The sequence below is a fragment of the Mytilus californianus genome, unplaced genomic scaffold (assembly GCF_021869535.1).
Source record: "Mytilus californianus isolate M0D057914Y unplaced genomic scaffold, xbMytCali1.0.p SCAF_8, whole genome shotgun sequence".
In the NCBI taxonomy this organism is placed as follows: Eukaryota; Metazoa; Mollusca; class Bivalvia; order Mytilida; family Mytilidae; genus Mytilus; species Mytilus californianus.
Window position 1 is genome coordinate 88,361,199 of NW_026262734.1, and position 23,440 is coordinate 88,384,638.

Sequence of the window (23,440 nt, forward strand, 5' to 3'; positions counted from 1 at the left end):
TTAAATGTTCTACCTAGTAAAAATGTGGTATCTCCCTAACTTATTATATCATACCATATTTGATTAGTTTGCAGACATTTGTAAATCCACGGTTTCACATATCCACAAAAATAATTGTTTTTCATAATCAACAAAAATTGGTACCCTAGAAAAGGAAAGAATCCAAAAGATGTGTTTTCCTTAGCATCTAGTTCTAGAGAACTAATATGGCAATGGGACCCAATCAGAAAAGTTAGAATTGTTAATAGAAAGAATATCATCTAAATACTTGTATGTGAAATTAACGATCTTGTTTCGTTTGTCTTCTTGCTATTACTATTTTCTGAAGGAATTCTGACACATATAAAAATAAGAAGAGATCGATAAGGTGAGGCGTACAATGTGTTATCCATAGAAATGCCTACCACCCACTACGTTAATTCTATATCCAAATACTACTTAAATGCTGTCAATGAAAAACTCCAGCATACTGATTATTTTGGTATTATCTGAGGAACATTCAATGCAACAGAAGCATTTATTTTCAAATAGAAAAGACAAAAAAGCGTTCAACTCGATTATAGATGCAGTAAAGATAGGTTGAATATTGGAATATATTAATTAAATTGAAAACAAAACATCATGACAAATGTAGCATATCCAGATTTAATTTTGTATCTCTAACATGTTTGCTTTAAATGTTCTATTTCTTTTATATGACATACTGGCAAGTAATAAATCAGGATCGTCCAATCAGTACCGCATCTATGCCTGTAAAAAAACAAAAGCTTTTAATTTTTACATGCAGTATAAATAGTGTTCTATAGCAGGTGAAAACTCATCACATATCACATGTATTGCCAGTTTTAAATGAAATCTTTATAAATCTGCAATGGTTAACTGAATTTTTTTTGTCGTAATGAATATAAAAAATGGTGAAACAGCGATCGACTACTTTTTTTGGCATGTTTCTGAAATCTTTAAAATGAAAAAAAGGGGCGAGACTATGTGCGTCGACAGGATAAGCTTCTCTTACTATGCATGCATTACAAAAATGTAAGACCTGGAATCAAATTAGACGTAATGGGTTTAACACGTACAGGTATGCATACGCAGTCTGTTCGTGGACAATCGGGGAGTTTCTGTCCTGCTGGGCATCCCCTTCTGCATTGCTTACATGGGGCTGAAAATATATTGATTTACAAAGTCAGTTACATTTTCAATCTCAATTTACATCAATTATAGTTGTTCTAACATGACTGTCACCCAGGTGGTGAAAAATATTTTAACAAATATATTTATGATGTAACATATTTGAAATTAAAATGTCAGATATTCATTTTTCATGTTTGGAAAATACTTATTATTATATCAGTTTCGCTGACAGCACTGCTTTTCTTAACCTTTACGACCAGGTGTGTTCGAAAAAATGTCATTATGTTTTATCATAACATAGAATATTTCTAAACTTATATGCCTATGCGTATTTAAATTGCTAGCAAAAGCCTGCATGTTAAAAATTAAACAATTAGATTTAAAAAAAAAGAAAGTACCAGGTGTCTTTGAACGTGTTGAAGTGCTTTGTTGAATGCTTTCGTCTATTTTTTTTTTTTCACAAATCGATCTTTTATTGTTAGCTTTTCTAGACTTGAGAGTTTCGATTGTTGACTTGAACACGACGAGTGTCAGAAGCTGGCAGGATCTGCTATTCGTTCCGATGTACTCTCAGTGTTTTGATTCGTTGTTGTTGCCTATTATTTAGTTTTATTAAGTGTTGTGTAGACTGGGTTTTTTTTTTTGCTTTTCGTCGGTTCCCTTTTTTAGCCATGATTTTCTTGGCCACTTTTGTTGGGTTTTTTTTCTTCTGTTAAACTCTCTTGACGATACCGTTAACCAATTGCAACACAAGGCGATTCAATACTGACCTTTAAAAAACGTATATATTTGGAACAAATCAGGGAAAAAAAAATATCAACTTATATAAAACCATATTTTGCAGATCTAATTCCCCTACCTGCATGAACAAAATGCCTTGTTAAGACATGGTTCGTTGAATATTGATCCCCTATCTTCGTTGACAAAATTGATTTGGTTAAATCTTCATTATACATGAATCTAGTGTGAATTATTACAATTTAACAAAACTTATAACATAGATTTAAACCCTACCTCGTTCAAACAAATTGTTTCTTTTGCCTGCAACTGAAATAGAAAAGAAATCGAAACTTTTAAAACAGCTTAGGAATTATACTACTACTAATGTAACAGTACCTAGTACAGTGCTCATTGTACCCAAATTCTGCCTATTTTACCCAAAAAACGACGGAAATCTTTTAGGTTTTCTTAGTGACAAATCATTTCTAAAGTTTAGCATATCTCTTTTTGCACGTCTTTTAACATAGTTGAATATACTTAAGTACAACATACAGTCACATTATATATCAATAGATAAAGTGTACAGTGAAACCAAATAAAATTTCCGGAAACGAAGAATGTGACGTCGACATAAATTGACTTTTCACAATGAGCAATTAAAATATGTCATGATGACTCCTTTCTTACAAAATGTATATTAAACATGGACTTGTGTCAAATTCTTTCAAAAATGCAGAGAAAAAGTCAGTTGTTTAATTGACGGATGTGTTTTCAAGCTTTAGTGCGATTTAGGTACTCCTCAAACAAAATACTGGATCATTTAGCGGTCGGTTCAAACTCAATTTTCTACGATTCAGTATGGATTCGAAATCAGGTTTGTGAACTATATAATAAATAAGGATACATCTACAAAATAAACGCAGAATCGGTCCGTTATATTGACAGAATTGGGCGAGCAACCTTAACAGACATGATAGGTTGATGTGACAATAATTGGGATCCAGCAACAAAAACTGTGTAAACAAACATTACAAACATACATCATAACTGACCACAAATTTCAAACAAACATACAAGTAAAACTAACATAGACGCCAACAGAAAAGGTGTTGTAGCAGATAGTAAAATTTTAACAATGACGTATTTTCAATGACGTCAACAACAAAACTTTTTCTTGTTGATAGTAAATAGGCAAGGGCGCCGATAAAAAAACGTTGCTGTCGTTGATAGTACATACAGTATATTGTATACAGTTTTTCGATAAAGTAAAATGTTTTAGGCATATGACCGAGTGTAAATGAACCCAATGAGTATACGCTTACCTGGTACGCAGTCACAAACTACAGTATTTGGGTCGTCTTCAGGTGTACAATCACGGATTCTCTGACCGGCTGGGCATCCCCTTCTGCATTGCTTACATGGTGCTTAAAATATATTGAATTCAAAGACATGGACATAACTTTGCAACGAATAAACTAAATATACTATGTACCATTTATGGTTGTTTTAACACGACTGCCTCCTAGATGGTCAAAGATATTTAAACAACATGTTAATATTTATGATGTAATATATACATTAAACTGTCTGCCGCAAATACCATTACGTTTCAGATAATCATTTGCAGCTTATTCATCATAACATCACGTTAATAGTAGTTGTGTTGCCAACACTGCTTTTCTTGTCCTTTAACACGAAAAGGGGTGTTTATAAATTTCAATGTATTTTAGAATGAGATCAAACATTTCTGAAGTAACATTTCTACGCTTATCTAAATTTTCTTGTAAAAACTTGCATGTTGAATATTTTTTATTTAGGCTTAGAATAAGATAAAAGATAAGCTTTTCCGATGACTATGGTTTGTATTTTCGTTTTTGATTTACTTTTCGGTCTTGTATTGTCTGTTTTTATCGACTAATGAAATTTAGATTGTCTCATTGGACACGACGAATGTCACAAGTTGATAGGATCTGCTAAATCTTCCGCGGCATTCCCGGTTTTTGATTTGGTTCGTGTTGCTTAGTCTTTAGTTTTAATTTTGTGTGGTGTAGACTTTTTTTGGGGGGCTTTTCATCGTTTGTCGTATTTTGCAATGACTTTCTTTGCCTCTTTATGTAATTTGTCTATCCTATTAAGTTTATTTAGATGGACGATATCGTTAACCGATTATAATACAGGGCGATTCAATACTTACATAAACAAAGTATATACATGTATTCACAACAAATTGAATAATAGTATCAACTAAATATATAAAACAATAGTTTGCAGATCTAATTCCCCTAACCGTTTAGCAACATGTCTCTTTCGGACATTCTCTTTTGAATATTGATCCCCAGTCTCCGTTTACAAAATTGATTTGGTGAAATATGCATGATTCATGAATCTAGTTTGAATAACTACAATTTCACAAAATATATAACCCAGATTCTAAACTTTACCTCGTTCAAACAAGTTGTTTCTTTTGCCCTCAACTGAAATAAAAAAAAACAAAATTTAACAAAATCTGAACTTTGAAAACAACTTACGATATATACTAACGTAACGGTATCCGAACTGCACCTAGTAACGAAATTTGTACTTATTTTACCAAAAAGCGACATAAATCTTAAAGGTTTTCTTAGAAACCAAACATTTCTAAATTATATCATTTCTCATTATGTACAGTAGACCATAAGGTCACATATATATCAATACATGAAGTATCCAGTGAAAAAAAACAAATGAATGGAAACGTCGAATGTAACGTCCAAAAAAAGTCGTCTTTCAACAATTTACAATTAAAATATGTCATGGTCATTTATGTCTTAAAAAATGCATATTAATCATGGACTTGTGTCAAATCAAGTTTGGGGACCTATATAATAAATGAGGAAAATGAAAAGAACTTATAAGGAGAAATTTTGTCTGATTCTGGAAAAAAAAAGGTATAAAAACTGTCAAAATGTCTGCAATTTGAATACACTTACGTTACAGAAATTATACATTCACTTTACAAAACAAAAACAGAATTTGGGAATAAGATTGTACATTATTTGACACAGACTGTTGACACAAACATATACGTCATTTGAAAAGTGCACAAAAACGTACACAGACAAGATTGCTACGCCGTACCATAATGTCCTCCGCGCTTTATTAATGAGGAATTTAATGGCTTTTCACAATATGTCATTGTAGTACGATAGTTATGTACAATGTAATGATAGAAAGTCGTCTCATAACTGCCATCTAATTGGTCAACTTAAACTTATTGTATAATATGGTCTGCTACAAATGATTACAGACAATCGTACCAAGTATGCGAGCTTGTTGGTTAATGGTATCATATGAGTTGTGTTTACCAGGTGACACTATTACAATAATACACAAAGTCAGTCCAAGGACTCCTTCTCCACAATCGAAGGTACTGGGGGACAAAAATGATATTACTAGTATGTTGCTTTCAATCTGTTGTTAATGTTTGACTTTAGGCATATGATCAAGTGTTAATGAATCCAATTAGTATACGCTTACCTGGTACGCAGTCACAAACCACTGTATTTGGGTCGTCTTCAGGCGTACAATCCCGGATTCTCTGTCCGGCTGGGCATCCCTTTCTGCATTGCTTACATGGTGCTGAAAATATATCAAATTTAGAGACATGGACATTCAAACGTATAACATTGTAACGAATGGACCGTTTAAATCTAATTTATACCATTTATAGTTGCTTTAATTTGACTGTCACCCAGGTGGTAAAAGACACTTATTGTAAAATATATATTCTAACATGACGTTCTTCAAACGCTTTGAGTACACACCCGTGGTTAAATATGAATATATTGTTTGGGCTGTTTCGATCGTACTCCCGCGTCATATGCTTTTTTATGAATGAGCTACCCGACGTCATAGAACGATGAGGAAAGAATATAAGCATTTTACGGGAAAATACACGCTTGTGAAACCGAAAATCATCACAACAAGGAAAGGCAAACAAACGATGCTAAAATGTGTTATATAAACCATTTTTTATTTACATATAAGACATATAAATACAATTATCATTTAGATTCATCCAAACCTATCTAAATATGTCATTGTAAATAATTTAAGCATGCCATTTATTCAGTTTGCTCCGTTCTTTTACGTCAATTTAATAGTGCGTTTATTTATGGGAACGGCAAATAATGCCTTCACCTAGAGCGTTTCGATCCAAAAGAATTGCCGTATTTGTCCTATTAGAAACGAAATAATTCATGGGGGCTTGAATATATCGTGATTTTACCACGGGTTGACCCTTTATGCCGACAGTTTACCCCTCGCTATCGCTCAAGGTAAAATATTTGTCATAAAGGGCCAACCCGTGGTAAAATCACGATATATTCAATTCCCCATGAATTATTTCTTCATTAAACTGTCTGCCACGAAAATCACTACAGTTTATATATTTATTTGTAACTTATTCATCTTGAAATAACGTTATTTTTAGTGTTGTTGACAGCACTGCTTTTTCTTGTCCTGTGTGACAAAGGGTATTTCATAAAAAAGTCATTATGTTTTATCATGAGACAGAATGTGTCTTTACTAACATGTCTATGCGTATTTTAATTGCTAACAAAAGCCTGCATTTTGCAATTTTAAAATTTAGATTTAGAATATGAGGAAGTATCAGTTTTTAATAAGGTGCTTCGTTGACTGTTGTTGTTTTTTTTTTTCTTTCGTCCTTCATTCATTCATATTTCAGTCGAGTTGCTTGTTTTTCATCAACTTATAAATTTTGTTTTTTCACTTAGACACGACGAGTGTCACAATCATAAGGATCTGTTAATCCTTTCAGGGCACTCATTTTTTTTTTTTTTTTTTTTTTTTGGTTCGTGCTGCTAAGTCTTCAGTTTTTATTTTGTGCCGTGTAAATTGTTGTTCTTGGCTTTTCGTCGTTTTTGTTTTTTGCCATCATTTTCTTGCCCGTTTTTATTTTTCTCTTTTAATTTAACTTTATGGAGATGGACGATATCGTTAACCGATTGCAACAAAGGGCCCTTCAATAATTAAATTTAAAATGTATATATTTAAAACAAATTGGTAAATATCAACTTACTGTAAAAAACCATAATTTCCATAATTAATTTCCCTTCCCACTTTAACAAAATGAGTCGTTCGGATTTTGTCCTTTGAACAGATACCTATCTCCGATGACATAGTTTGATTTGATGATATATGCAGGGTACACGTATCTAATGTGAAAGAACTCAATTTAACAAGACATATAATCTAAATTCTCAACCTTACCTCGTTCAAACAAGTTGTTTCTTTTACCTTCAACTGAAATAGAAAAAAGATTTAACAAATCTGCATTTTGAAAATAACTTATGTTCAAATGTTCCAAAATGTGGAGAAGAAAAGTCAATTATTCGATTTAACGGATGTGTAGTTAAGCTTGTATGCAATTAAGGTACTCCTCATCACAATATTCAATCGTTTGGCGGTCGGTTCAAACTCAATTTTCTACGATTAAGTGTGGACTCGAAATCAAGTTTGTGGAACTATATAATAAATAACGTAACATATACAAAATGAACGCAGAATGATAATTCTTGTTTGTTTCTAAAATAAACGACGATGAACAATTTTAAGAATAGGTGCACTTTGGATACCTCACGTTACAGCAAATATATAGTAACATTGCAAACAAATACAGAATTTGGAAAAAAAAGATCATAAACTATTTGACACAGACACTTAACACTTAACACATAGATATTTGTCATTTCAGTATATCATTAAAAAAGAGGTTGAAAATACAACAGGAACATGCTACATTTAACTATGTAAACAAAAACAGAATAAGCGGGAAAACGATCCCAAACTATTTTACAGAGACGAGACTGTTTACACGTTGTCTGAGTAACACAAATTTACATCGATATCAGAGTCAGCGAACAATTTGGACATGTAAAATAGAGGCGGAAGATACCAAAGGGTCTTTACAAAAAAAAAATTTGAAGAGAAACTAACATCACTCTGATAACAAATGAAATACGACAAAAAAAACAAGTCCACAGAACTGTAGATAGGCAAGATTGTTACGCAGTTGCGAATGTCCTTCGCGCTGTGTAAATAAAGAATTTTAATGGCGTGTCACAATGTGCCGGTGTAATAAGATAGTAGCATAATGTTAAAAAGTCCAATAACGACAATAAAAATGGTAAAAGACGTATCCGTATAATATAATCAAATGCAAATGATTGCAAACAATCCTACCAAGTATGAGACATTTTAGCAAATGCTCTCAAGGAGTTATATTTACAAAGTGACACTATTACCTCTTTTAAAATAAAAGTGGTACTTTATAGAAACACACAGGATGGCAAACCTAAGCATCAAGCGTTCAAGAAAGCTTTCTGTAAAATGATCGCAGAGGAATTACGTTCACAAATATTTTGTCACAATAATCGAAAGGATACTAAGAGTCAAAAGTCCAATAACGCCTGTAAAAATAGTCGAATCAAAATGACGATACAATATGATCAACTTATAAAGCAGCAAATAATCCATCAAAGCATGGGAACTTTTTGTAAATAAGACTAAGAGAAATTTCGTTATTAAGGTGTCATTGTTATAATGAAACAAAATGGTTAAAGTCTTATTACTCCCGTATTATTGTCAAATAAAACGGACGATTAAGAGAATATGACGACAAATGGTCCTTCTTAGTATGAAAGGTTAGTTTTGAACTGTCTCTGAGAATGGATGTGTTTCAGACGGACGGACAGACTGAGACCATTACCAAAGACGCGGAATGAATAAATTGCACGCCTGCTGCTTTCCTTGGATGTGGCATCCGTTTCTCGTGCTCCCTTTTCAATTTCAAATTTGCAGGGGACAAAACTAACATTACTTGTTTGCTTGTTTCAATCTGGTGTTACTGTTTTAGTTTTGGGATCTGACTGCATGTGAATGAACCCCATGAATAAACGCTCACCTGGTACGCAGTCACAAACCACATTTGAACCGTCTTCAGGTGTACAATCTCGGATTCTCTGTCCGGCTGGGCATCCCCTTCTGCATTTGTTACATGGTGCTAAAAATAAAATTTAGTAAACCATGCGTTGTCGTTTTATACCTATACGTGCTGTAACACTTGATAGATTGAAACAAAATTGGATGAAATATATCCAAAGTTTGTTCGTAAAACAATATTTCAACTTGTCACATGCTCCTCCCGTCGTCTTTTCCTAACTTCGTACATTTCAGAATGCAATTTATCACCGGAGAATACCCTTTCCTTCACCTATGTTCACTATCAGTTTAAGTGTTTTTAGGACTGCTAAATTTTTGTTTTGTGCTAAGGGTTTTCTAGTTTTATTTGGGTGTACGGTTTAAAGTTTGCCCTCTTACTTTCTTCTTCTTTTTTTATCAGATACGAATGTATTATGCCTAATTAACGATGAGGACTATGTTAACCATTCAAGATAATCTAATATAATTTAAAGTTGTTAAATAGGGATGTGTATTAAGCCAAAATAACGATTTTTATTTCGGGTTCGATTTTGTTGACGTTTTGTGATGGTTGATCTCATTACGTCATTGTCCCTTGAGTTCTGCTCCTCTGCGCTTCTCCTTGCTTAAAACCAAAATGGGTCAGAACCGTTGAATTTTAAATTAACATCATGTAAGAAAACACATAACCATGACTTCCAACCTACCTCGTTCAAAAAGACCGTCTCTTTTGTTACCTGAAATAAGAAACAGAACTCATCTTGATTTGTAAAAACAATAATGGATTATATAATTGCAATCTGAAAACATATCATAGCTTTGTAAACATAGATTCACAGGATCTTTGATTGTGGAGATATCTTTCTACTTATAGAAAGGGGAGACTTCTGTTCAAAAGATACTTTTATTCACTCATTTTGTTTACATTAAATACTCCCTAGTACCAGTATTTGAAATCTATAACATCGAGTTTCAGTAAGTTTATATTTTTAGTACCAGTATAATGGCATACTGTATGATTCTTCGGAATTTTCGGTTTTTAAGCTCTTCGTAGTTGACTATGCCTTCAAACTGTTTTTATTCGAGCGCCACTGATGAGTCTGAGAAAAATGAAACGTACCAAAGTATAAGCCAGTTATCTTTGATGACTTTTTACTTGTATCTTGTTTTCTTACCCTTCTCGGGCACCTGACATCACGCCAAATTTTGTTTTAGGTGGATCGAATTGTTCAGTTTTTAGTTTTCCGTATGGTGCTTTTTAATTTGTTTGTCTTTGTGCCAACTGTCGTGTTTTTCCATAGCGTTGTCTGTCCCCTAAGTATCTTCCACCCTTTATTTATTATTCTGTTCGAATAAAAAATGATGAATTAAAGTTCCATGCTAATACGACAATCCAACACAAACAATAATCTCGTGATTTCCTCGAAATCGGTACATTGGTCGAATCTGTGTTCAGCTTTCTGTCTTAAATCTTTTGTTGTAGAGTATCGTTCGAATTGGAGCTATAACTTTTAGAGGTTTGTGTTTTTACATATAAAACATAGAAACAACGGAAATATGTATTTAAGTTATTAAACGTTTGTATTAAATTTTGGACTTTCAAAAATGTTGACCTCGAGCATCACTGAAGAGATACAAATAGTCTGGAATTTTATTGATCTATTCAATAACAAAATAAATATTTTGATGAATACGATCGTTAACACACATATATATTTACTTAATATGAGTATTCTAACAATATGACTCAAATACATATAGTACACGTTAAATTAATGAAGTTCCAATAACTTTACATATGTTCATACAATAAAATGTTATTCAGCAATATGATAAGCTGAAGACATTTTTGAAACAATATCGCATTTTCTACTTTTTAGGTAGAATTTTGTCTTGTAGGACATCTCAAACCTCATATATTGATGTTAATCTAAGAGGCAAAAACATAGCATTACTTCTTAAAAAAATGTTATTTGGTCAAGAAGGAATTTCGTTATTTACATCTGGCATAACTACTCAAAACTTTCATAAATACGGTTGTAGGCCATCTTTGTTACATATTCAGTAAACCGCCACAATGTTGTTACACGCGATACTAATATTGTAAATTTTAATAGATTTGAACACATAGTTGAATCGGCTCTGTTGAGGAAAATAAATTCAATGGAAATAAGTGCTACATCTATCCAATGCACGTCTTCATTTTAAAATGTATGAAGGGAGTGAATGATTTTGTTCTTTTGTTGTGGGGCCTCGTTGGCCGAGTGGTCTAAGTAGTCGAACTACTGTATCACTAGCCTGTCAACACTGAGGTTGTGAGTTTGAATCCAGCACGTGGCAGGCGCGCTCGACTCAAATCTTAGTTGTCAGTTTTCCTACCGAAGGTCGGTGGTTCTTTCCGGGTACTCCGGCTTCCTCCACCAATAATACCTGACCGCCACGAAATAGCACAATAGTGTTGAGAGTTGCGTTAAGCACCAATCAATCAATCAATCTTTTGTTGTGGCGTGAGTTTGTTAAATTAAAGGGAATAGTTACTGTAGTTTATTAATGTTCAAATCAGATGAATCCATTAAGACGTAATTCAAGCTAAAATAAATCCCCACTGTTTAAAGTAAAGAGTGGGGACAGGGGTTATGTACCGACGAACATGATCCTACGATATTCTGTATGTGCCTGTCCGAACATATCGAAACATATCGGAACTTGTGACGCGGGAATACTAATAATGATGAACACATTGGTCCATACCTTTTGAATGCAGTTTGGATAATACAAATCGTTTGAAACATCAACAAAGAATGCTGCATATAGCAGAGAGACAAAAAGAGAAGAAAAAAGTATGTAAGTTCTTTCGTAGGATATGACGATCAATTTTCCTTTCTTCTTACATTGCTCCTTAATCAAACAGGCGACATTTTGAAATAAACCTTAAAAGTTGCATAACTTTGGTCTTTTTGGTTAGATAAAAAATTGTAGTCCGTTCGAATATCTGTATACCATATGTATGAAAATGACATATTCGTGCGATATGAATATAAAATTGTTGTTGAACCAACATTTTATTCAGACTTTGGGACGCCCAGTAATTTTCCGAACTTCACGTAATCAATGCCATGTAGAAGCCGTTAACCTTAATTTTAAAAGCTAAAAGTTTCAACTATAAACATCAACCGTCCGTTCTTTACAGGTAGGCGAATACTATAAGCAATGACTCTGTATTAAAAACTTTAATCTCTTTTTCTTAGATATGTTTGATAGTTATATTTCATAAATACTTTGAGCTATCAATATCTGTAGGAGTTTTACGGTTTCTTTCAAATATTAATAAATACGTCATGATACTGTTTAAAGCTTAAAATACGCACTTGAGGCTATCATATGCTATTCATTTAAGCAAACACTGAAAAACTTTTTTAAATGGTCCTTATGGAAAGTGCTGTAGGGAATATGGTTCCAGTTTAGAAAAAAAAGGACATAGTATGAAATATCCCCGGAAAAATTACCCTGAGTTAAAATGTCGTGCAAAATTACATTCGTCTGAAATGCCCTGGGGAAAGTAACCTTTTTTTAAATATCACGTAATCAACAAATCATGATTTGAAAGTCTCAAATTTCAAACTATAAACCACAATTGTTCGTGCTTTACATGACGGCAAATACTATAAGCAATTACCCTGTATTATAAACTTTTCATAATAACTTTCAACTCTCTTTTTACGCAATATATGGGCTTCAGTTTACATTTCAATAATTCACAAAAACTAACCATCTTTTACGCATACTGTGCAACTTGGACATCCACCTTCCATTTTTGGTGAAGATCCCTCACCACATTCCAGAAAACAAGCAACACATCCTCCTAACGCTCGGTATAAAGATAATGACAAATATAATACCTAACCATGTTAAAATGAGCATAGTCCATGGCATGAAATAATTAGTTCTTAATTTTGATATGTTACTTATATATTACACCTAGAATGTACAAACTTGTTTTCAATCTGATTAAATTACAGATCATGTTTCAACGCTTTGCATATAAGGATTATTATTCATTTTCGGTAGAAACGTTAATAGGATATACACCAAATTTATTTTTTTGATGGCACTGCCTCTGTCTGTTTTTATTAAGTCGTTATACAAGGTCGTTACATGTTGTATAGTTTTGAATATACGTCTTTAAATGGCTTATTTTAATGTGTTCTAACACCTGATTACAAATAAGGGTTACATTTTCAAAATCTTTTAATAATTATTGGTCCGTAGATTGTATCCTGAGTTTTAGCATGCTTCAAACATTCAATAATTAAAAAGAAGTTATGAAAAAATTAACTACAATTTAGATGATTTCTTACAGGGAAAAAAAATAAATACGAACTTTCTGGACCGTTTTATTGTTATGGTGAAGATATTAACCAAAAATGAATACTCCAAGTGATCCAGAGCTAGAAGGCATTTATAGCACGTATAAGGTTAAGTCCTATAAAGGTGGTACCAAACACTTTGACTTAAACTAATTTGGCTCGTTTAATTTTCATACAATTTTGACAAATAATTTACTTTGACCCTTTGACAAAAATACAAAAAATTCAAAAACTTTGAACCACACACACTTTATCGGAAAAAAATTCATTTGATATATAGCAGTTTGGCAAACACTAATTTTGATCATTGAGAAGCTTAATATTTCCTAAACAATAGAACGTGATTAAAACGTTCATCTGTTTTTTACAAAGTTATCTCCCTGTAGTGTTATGTACCACCTTAAATTCATGTATATTTGCAGTTTCAATCATTATGTGCGAGAATGAATACTAGATATACATTAAACAGCTATCCCATCCAGACATTAATGCGATTTATACATGTATAACAAATATGAAGATGTATTTATCAAGAAAGACTACATTTTTTCTATACATTTGCATTCTAATTTATTAGATACACAAATGACATACTAAAGCTTACCATCTCTTTTAACTGCAAAAAAAAATCAGAAACGGTATTAACTTATCAAACCATGAAACCAAATACAGGCAAGTCACATTGTTCCCTTCTGTACCGTTAAAAAATTCAGATATCAGGGATATCAAGGATTTAAAACAAGTATTTACCAGGTTAAGTTCTTTTCACTGCCAAAAATAACTATATTAACCGCATTGATAAATTCTAACCTTTAAATCGAAAACAGACTTGTCAATATCTACCTCACCCTACCGTTTAAAAAAATTAGATATCAGGGACTGTTGCGAATATATAGAATAAAATTCCCTTTAATTTCATTCACTTTGTTATAATCCAAAAACGGTTAAACAATATACAGGAATTTAAATTCAAGGGAGTATAAATGACATACATCAAAGAATTTACAATAAAAAATGAAAACAACACGTTATAAATTCAATGCGTCCGAAGCAATTTTATTGGTTAACCTTCATCAGGAACGCTCAAAGCCGAATATTTGAAAACCAAAGATATATAAGTACCGAAACAGTTGAAGATAATAAATGAACTCATATCCACCAAATAATACAAAGTTGTTCCACGCTTACATTAGCTATTGAAAACTGTTCGAATACAATATTGCATTGAAGGATAACCTCTCTTTCTGACACAGAACTCGTTGCATTACACTGGATTGACTTTCAATTACTTTGTAGTATTTATTGGAATGTTGACAAAATCTATTAAACATTCCGTTTTGAGCCATCACCAGCTTGAGTTTTTAATTTTGTAAATTATTAGTAAATACGCACACAAAATTCTCATATGCTGTCAATTTAATCAAATATTGGCTTACCCTTGTGTAAAAATTACCCTTGTGTGGAATGACCCGGGGGAAATTGCCCTCGTGTGGAAAGATTCTGTTTATAATTACACAAGACTTACCATTGTTTTCGCATTCTGTGCAGCTTGGACATCCATTTACCATTTTTTGTGAAGATCCCTCTCCACATTCCAGATAACAAGCAGGACATGCTACTACAAAAATAAAATAGAAAATGGATAAAGCATGCATTTCCTTGACAAATGCTGTAAACTTTAACATGCTGTGTCCTTTCATGAAATAAATTGCGCCTTGACTTAAAAATAACAATTGTGTTTTACTGCAAATGGGAGCATAGGTACATGTACTTGTACATAATACATATAAAGCAAGGACATATGCCTGCTGTTCTTATATTTAAAGAATCCATGAGATAATTTACCACATGATCACTACAAAGACCTCATTGTTGGTACAAAATCTATCGTTTTGTTTTCCTCGACAAACTTTGGATAACAACATAATTATTACAAGTTTGTATAATGTTTACATATGCATTTACAGTTTCATATTTTGATAATGTTCTACTTCGACAATATTTTCTGATCTTACCGGTATTCTAAGTATGTGTCCAGTACATTACATGTGCATGTACATGTTTTTGACCATATGAGTATTTGGACCATACGCGTATGGTCATGACCATATGTGTATATACTCATATGGTCCGACCAAACGCGTATGGTCCGGGTAATTAACTGATGATTAACGTTGAAAAGGTGTCACATAGTTAAGTGTTTCTTAAAATGAAATTTGACTTATTCAGTCATATGGTATCCAATGCTACATGATAAATGAAACAATGTGAACTTTACTTACAATTAAGAATGATTGTGTATGTTAGATTATAATTTCTTAGATATTTCAAATTGTTTTTAGTTATTTTTAAAATGTGTTCTTGCTCCTACTCATACGATCTTACAATAACTTTAAGATCGTATATAATTAGGTGCAAGAAGACATCAATTAAATGAAAATAAGTAGAAATTAAAAGAAATTTTGTTTCTGGAATAATAATTTAAACACCAAGAAAAAGAACATGTCTCAAAATAGGTACATGTCTCAAACGACTGTGGTTTCACTTACGGACGAAAAAGTCGACAGCCAGGAGAAAGACGCTTTAAAGTGATGCTAGCGAAGATAAAATAAAAGATACACCTAAATTCTGACAATATATGAAAAAGATAAAGAAATTTAATTAGTAACGTGTGCCGTTTTTGGTTCGGAGAATGAGCTGTGTGTTCTTGCGAAAGCTAGAACTTATTCGAAAAATACCTATATGGTCTAAATACTCATATGGTCCGACCCGTTAATAACCAAACGAGTATAATACTCATATGGTCCGGAACATACACAATGGTTTTCAATCTCATTAGAATACAGAACATGTGTCCTCGCTTTGCTTACGATGATTATTATTCATTTCGGCAGATGCGTAAATAGGACATACACTAAATTGAGGTTTTTGTTGGCGCTGTCTCTCTGTGTATTAATTAGGCGTTATGTGTACTCTAAAAAGTGTGGCTACAATAATTTTCCATAACACCTTATTTCAAATAAAGGGTGAAAAATGCAAAATTGTTTGATAATTATAGATTAGAAAATGGTATTCTTAGTTTGCGATTAGCATGCTTTATACTTCTAATATTTCAAAGGTAAATAAGAAAAATGAAAATTAACCTTTGAAGATCTCCAAAGAAAGTTGAAAATCGTACTCTCAGGTTTGTCTGGTTCCTGTTCTGAACATGTTAACCAAATATGAATATTCCAAGTGATCCTGTGAGGGCAGTTATTACAAGTCTAGGTTTAGTATTATTAAGTTCGTATTTATAAGAAGTTACAATAAGTATCTGCGAGAATACATAGAAGATGTAAATATAACAGCCTCATAATCCAGACCCTCATAATATATATAGAATTACATAACATGACTGTTTCATTAGAATCCGTAATTTTGATTGGCTAACAAAGGACTCCAATATCGTGTTATTTCTGTATAAAATTCAACAGCTATGACTGCGCGTACTATCTATGACGATGTTTAAACAGTGCATAGAAAACAACAAACAAAAAGCTTGCTACAACCCTAGTTTCATCAATGAAAATGTAATTATAAGAATTGAATGATTCTTTTTGTAATTTTATATGTTTGTAAAAGCGTTTATATTGCGCACATTTTTAGTATGAAGTGCTTCCCCGCTTCATATAAAATGTGATTTGGTCAACGCTTCTACACCCCAATAAATTTATAAAAAGAACCATTCAATTCTTAAATAAATATATATGTACATAATATAAATATGTGTATCAAATAAAATGATATATTTCCCAAGATAGACATCATTTTCTGTGCAAACTAATTTACTAAATACATAAATAAGATAATTATGCTTACCAGGAGGTGAAGTTCTTTTCGCTGCAAAAATTAAAATAGTAACTGAATTGAAATATTCACACCTTTAGACCGCGTACATACAAGTTAAGTTATACATTTCAAAAATGGCCTTTGTGTGAAATGACCTAAAAAACATTACCCTTGTGTAATATACCTCGAGGGAAATTGCCTATTTTCGAAATGGTTATGTTTATAATTAAATTTCACAAATATTTACCATCTTTTTCGCATACTGTGCAGCTTGGACAACCATTTACCATTTTTGGAGAAGATCCTTCTCCACGTTCCAGATGGCACATAGGACATGCTACTACAATAACAAAATACAAAATGGATACTACATTCATCTCCCTGATGTCTGCGACAACATTGTGCATCTTGTATTTTATGTAAAATAAATTGTGTATACTGCATATTAAAACATAGCTACAATTAAGATTGCAGATTAAAAAAAAAGGAAATATGTTTGCAGTTCTTGTATTTATGGAATCTGTTCCATGATTTACACACTGATTTCTTAAAAGACCAAGATGTTAGTACAAAATCTATAATTGTGTTTTCTTCTACAAACTTCGGATTATGAACATAATTATAATATTTTTGTATAATGTCTACATATGCATTTGAAGTTTCGTATTCTAGATGCTCAAATTGACAATATGTTTTCGGATCTAACCGCAAATTTATTAATGAATTCGATATCTTACACAAAACATGTCCACAATGGATTTCAATCTGATGAGAGTAAATATCCGGTGTCCATGGTTTGCTTACAAATGATAAAAAAACACCACTTTTTGGTAATTATAACATTGGGCACTTAAATTTCAATCTACAGTTTTGAAGATGTGTATGTTAACGACAAAAAAAACCGCCGATCCCGTTATGCATTTAACACAAAAAGTAAAACGGAGCATTGCCATTAGCATTATCAATTTCAACAAGAAATGATTGTAACAGGATGCTGTTACGAAGTCTCCCAAACGAAGCTCCCATAATTCGTAATTCCCAGGGTCGCCTGACATTGGGCAACGTCCAGTGAAAATTGGTTTGGTCCAGTAAAGTTATATGCATTAGTGATGCCTGGGGACTAACCTTGTATATCATTCAAATCATCTTGGCATGACAAACCAGAATATATATGGTTTAGGGGTGGGGATCTCAACCATTTACAAGATACTAGAATATTGGGGGTGGGGAGGAACCCCTGGGGACTGGCCCTATACGTCATTCAAATGTTCATTACATGACGAACAGGAATATATATGGTTTAGGGGTGGCGATCTCAACCATTTACAAGATATTAGAACATTGGGGGTGGGGGGAACCCCTGGGGACTGACCATATACGTCATTCAAATGTTCGAGACATGACAAATAGGAATATATATGGTTTAGGGGTGGGGATCTCAACCATTTACAAGATATTAGAACTTTCTCAAATGGCAGGGGGTCGGGATGACCCCTGGGGACTTACCCTGTCTATCATTCAAACCATCTTCGCATGACAAACCAGAATATATATGGTTTAGGGGTGGGGATCTTGACCACTTAGAAGATATTAGAACTTTCTTAAATGGCAGGGGGTGGGGGTGACCCCTGGAGACTAATCCTGTATTTCATTTGATGTGCTTTATCATGACAAACCAGAATATATATGGTTTAGGGGTGGGGATCTCGACCATTTACAAGATATTAGAACTTTCTCAAATGGCAAGGGGTGGCGGTGACCACTGGGGACTAACCCTGTATAACATTTGATGTGCTTTATCATGACAAACCAGAATATATATGGTTTAGGAGTGGGGATCTCGACCATTTACAAGATATTAGAACTTTCTCAAATGGCAGGGGGTCGGGATGACCCCTGGGGACTTACCCTGTATATCATTCAAACCATCTTAGCATAACAAACCAGAATATATATGGTTTAGGGGTGGGGATCTTGACCACTTAGAAGATATTAGAACTTTCTTAAATGGCAGGGGGTGGGGGTAACCCCTGGGGACTAACCCTGTATTTCATTTGATGTGCTTTATCATGACAAACCAGAATATATATGGTTTAGGGGTGGGGATCTCGACCATTTACAAGATATTAGAACTTTCTCAAATGGCAGGGGATCGGGATGACCCCTGGGGACTAACCATGTATATCATTCAAACCATCTTAGCATGACAAACCAGAATATATATGGTTTAGGGGTGGGGATCTTGACCACTTAGAAGATATTAGAACTTTCTTCAATGGCAGGGGGTGGGGGTGACCCCTGGGGACTTACCCTGTATAACATTTGATGTGCTTTATCATGACAAACCAGAATATATATGGTTAAGGGGTGGGGATCTCGATCATTTACAAGATATTAGAACTTTCTCAAATGGCAGGGGGTCGGGATGACCCCTGGGGACTAACCCTGTATATCATTCAAACCATCTTAGCATAACAAACCAGAATATATATGGTTTAGGGGTGGGGATCTTGACCTCTTTCAAGATATTAGAACTTTCTTAAATGGCAGGGGGTGGGGGTAACCCCTGGGGACTAACCCTGTATTTCATTTGATGTGCTTTATCATGACAAACCAGAATATATATGGTTTAGGGGTGGGGATCTCGACCATTTACAAGATATTAGAACTTTCTCAAATGGCAGGGGATCGGGATGACCCCTGGGGACTAACACTGTATATCATTCAAACCATCTTAGCAAGACAAACCAGAATATATATGGTTTAGGGGTGGGGATCTTGACAACTTAGAAGATATTAGAACTTTCTTAAATGGCAGGGGGTTGGGGTGACCCCTGGGGACTAACCCTGTATAACATTTGATGTGCTTTATCATGACAAACCAGAATATATATGGTTTAGGGGTGGGGATCTCGACCATTTACAAGATATTAGAACTTTCTCAAATGACAGGGGGTGGGGATGACCCCTGGGGACTAACCCTGTATATCATTCAAACCATCTTAGCATAACAAACCAGAATATATATGGTTTAGGGGTGGGGATCTTGACCACTTTCAAGATATTAGAACTTTCTTAAATGGCAGGGGGTGGGGGTTACCCCTGGGGACTAACCCTGTATTACATTTGATGTGCTTTATCATGACAAACCAGAATATATATGGTTTAGGGGTGGGGATCTCGACCATTTACAAGATATTAGAACTTTCTCAAATGACAGGGGGTGGGGATGACCCCTGGGGACTAACCCTGTATATCATTCAAACCATCTTAGCATGACAAACCAGAATATATATGGTTTAGGGGTGGGGATCTTGACCACTTACAAGGTATTAGAACTTTCTTAAATGGCAGGGGGTGGGGGTGACCCCTGAGGACTAACCCTGTATTTCATTTAATGGGCTTTATCATTAAGAACATTTTCAATTAAAATGTTTGTGTCTATCACAAACTGTTTTCAATTTATAATCATTTGAAAATTTAAAAAAATAAAATCCCATAGGGTTCTATAGTAAAACCCTCTTTTCTTTTTGCCCCTCAAAGTACCCCTTTATAAACCCCATTGCAAAAACAAAACCCTTATTGCACCACTAGACATGTTAGTCTAACATATTGTGAAACCCTAAGTTAATCCGACAAGCGGTTTTGGAGAACGGGTGCGGACAAGTTCAAATTTAAAAGCGGCGGAAGAAGAAGAAGAAGAAGAAGAAGAAGAAGAAGAAGAATAATAATAATAATAAGAACTGAGCAAAAACAATAAGTCTTCCCAAACTTCGTTTGGGAGACTTAATAAATACGCCATTAAATGGGTTATTTTCAATTCCGAATCAAGAGTTATATTTTCTAAATCATTTGATGGTTATTGATCGAAATTGATATCATAAGTTTGATATTAGAATAGAGAACGGAAAGAGGGAATGTATCAAAGAGACAACAACCAGATCAAAAGGCAGAAAACAGCCGAAAGCCACCAATAGGTCTTCAACCCGTTAAAAAAGTACCACACCCGGAGGCGGGCATCTTCTGGCCCCTAAACAAAAAAGTTTACTAATTCAGCCAAATGGACGACACACCAAACTCCAAATCGTACAAATTCTTAGCATGATTCAAAACATGTATAAATTAAATGGAAAGTAGGAAAAAATGAAATTTACGTTCAATGATTTCAAAGAGGCAAATTTGCTTTACGTACTTTCCAGGGTATGAGTTTTATACCGAATATATTAACCAAATATGAATATTCTAAGAGGTTCAGGCATCTATAACACGTCTCGTTTCGGTACTAATAAGTTCGTGTATATGTGTAGTCTCAATCAGTATGTGCGAGAATAAATAGTAGATGTCAATAAAACAGCCTCCCAACCAAGGCCCTCATCATATGTATATACATGTATATGTATAACAAATATCATGACATATTTTTACAAAATAGACAACATTTTCTGTGCATATCAATTTATAAATACATAAATAAAATACTTATGCTTACTAGGAGGTGAAGTTCTTTTCGCTGCAAAAATTAAAACAAAATGTGTTAACATATTCTTAACTTTGACTCGTGTACAACCAAGTCAATTTCTACCTTTCCCTACCGTTTCTAAAATCAGACATCAGGGACTATATTCGAATATATAGAATATATTTCCCCTGAATTTCATTCACTCGGTTATAATCTAAAAATTGTATAACAATATACAGGAACTAAAATTTAAAGGAGTATAAATGACATACATTAAATAATTTACAATAATTCTACGCTTATAAAAAATACAAAGTTGTTCAGCGTTGTCCATAGCTCTGGATGAGAATTCTAATAAAATATCGCAAATTGCATATTCTTTTTTTTATTTTTATTTGAAAGAAATCCTTTCTTTCTGAAAAATAAATCTTAGCATAACTACCAAAAAGAATTTTACTTTTCCTCAGGATTAATCTTCAAATTATTCGTAGTTTAAATTAAGTTTTGACAAAATCTATCAACATTTCTGTTTTGAGCCATCCCTAGCTTTAGTTTTTAGTTGTAATATACCAATAAATACGCACACAAAGCTGTCATATGCTGTTTATATAAACAGAAACTGACCAACTATTAAACATTTTATTTGTATGAAATGACAAGGCGAAAATTACCCTCATATAGAATGCCCTGGGGGAAAACTGTCATGTTTGAAATGGTTCTGTTTATAGTTATATTTCACAAATACTTACCGTCTTTTTCGCACACTGTGCAGCTCGGACATCCATTTACTATTTTTGGAGAAGATCCCTCCCCACATTCCAGATGGCACATAGGACATGCTACTACAATAATAAAATAAAAAGTGGATATTTTATTCATCTCCTTGATGTCTGCTACAAAATTTCGCTGTTGTATTTTTTATAAAATAAATTGTGTATACTGCATATTAAAGCATAGCTACAAGTATATAAGATGTGCAGATAAATAAAATAAATATGTGTGCAGTTCTTGAAATTGCGGAATCTATACCACAATTTACCAACTGATCTCTTAAAGACCAACTTGAAGATGTTAGTACAAAATCTATAATTGTGTTTTCTTCTACAAATTTCGGATTATGAACATAATCATAATATTTTTGATATGATGTTTACATATGCAATTGAAGTTTCGTATCTAGATGCTCAAATTGACAATATGTTTTCGGATGTAACCGCAAATTTATTAATGAATCCGATATCTTACACAAAACATGTCCACAATGGGTTTCAATCTGATTAGACTAAATATCCGGTGTCCACGGTTTGCTTACAAATGATAACTAGAGGCTCTAAAGAGCCTGTGTCGCTCACCTTGGTCTATGTGCATATTAAACAAAGGACACAGATGGATTCATGACAAAATTGTGTTTTGGTGATGGTGATGTGTTTGTAGATCTTACTTTACTGAACATTCTTGCTCCTTACTATTATCTCTATCTATAATGAACTTGGCCCGGTAGTTACAGTGGAAAATACTTTGTAAAAATTTACAAAAATTTACAAAATTTATGAAAATTGTAAAAAATTGACTATAAAGGGCAATAACTCCTTAAGGGGTCAATTGACAATTTTGGTCATGTTGCCTTATTTGTAGATCTAACTTTGCTGTACATTATTGCTGTTAACAGTTTATCTCTATCTATAACAATATTCAAGATAATAACCAAAAGCTGCAAAATTTTCTTAAAATTACCAATTCAGGGGCAGCAACCCAACAACGGGTTGCCTGATTGGTCTGAAAATTTCAGGGCAGATATATTTTGACCTAATGAACAATTTTATCCTCATCAGATTTGCTCTAAATGCTTTGGTTTCAGAGATATGAGCCAAAAACTTCATTTTACCCTATGTACTATTTTTTAGCCATGTCGGCCATCTTGGTTCGCGGGCGGGGTCATCGGACACATTTT

The 23,440-nt window shown here is 33.4% G+C and overlaps 1 protein-coding gene across 1 annotated transcript in view; it reads right to left on the reverse strand.

Moving 5' to 3' along the window:
- Window positions 1–624: 624 nt before the first annotated feature.
- LOC127712193 (kielin/chordin-like protein) overlaps window positions 625–23,440 on the reverse strand; it is a 42,196-nt gene continuing 19,380 nt past the window's right edge. Inside the window, exons 11-25 of the mRNA XM_052218492.1 lie at window positions 22,239–22,331; window positions 21,520–21,540; window positions 17,278–17,370; window positions 17,061–17,081; window positions 14,728–14,820; window positions 13,807–13,818; window positions 9,543–9,572; window positions 8,819–8,917; window positions 7,126–7,158; window positions 5,371–5,472; window positions 4,296–4,328; window positions 3,177–3,278; window positions 2,149–2,181; window positions 1,080–1,162; window positions 625–750 (exon numbers count right to left, since the gene is read on the reverse strand). Of these exons, the coding sequence (XP_052074452.1) occupies window positions 745–750; window positions 1,080–1,162; window positions 2,149–2,181; window positions 3,177–3,278; window positions 4,296–4,328; window positions 5,371–5,472; window positions 7,126–7,158; window positions 8,819–8,917; window positions 9,543–9,572; window positions 13,807–13,818; window positions 14,728–14,820; window positions 17,061–17,081; window positions 17,278–17,370; window positions 21,520–21,540; window positions 22,239–22,331 (854 nt within the window). The 3' untranslated portion in view covers window positions 625–744. The remainder of the gene's footprint in view (window positions 751–1,079; window positions 1,163–2,148; window positions 2,182–3,176; window positions 3,279–4,295; window positions 4,329–5,370; window positions 5,473–7,125; window positions 7,159–8,818; window positions 8,918–9,542; window positions 9,573–13,806; window positions 13,819–14,727; window positions 14,821–17,060; window positions 17,082–17,277; window positions 17,371–21,519; window positions 21,541–22,238; window positions 22,332–23,440) is intronic.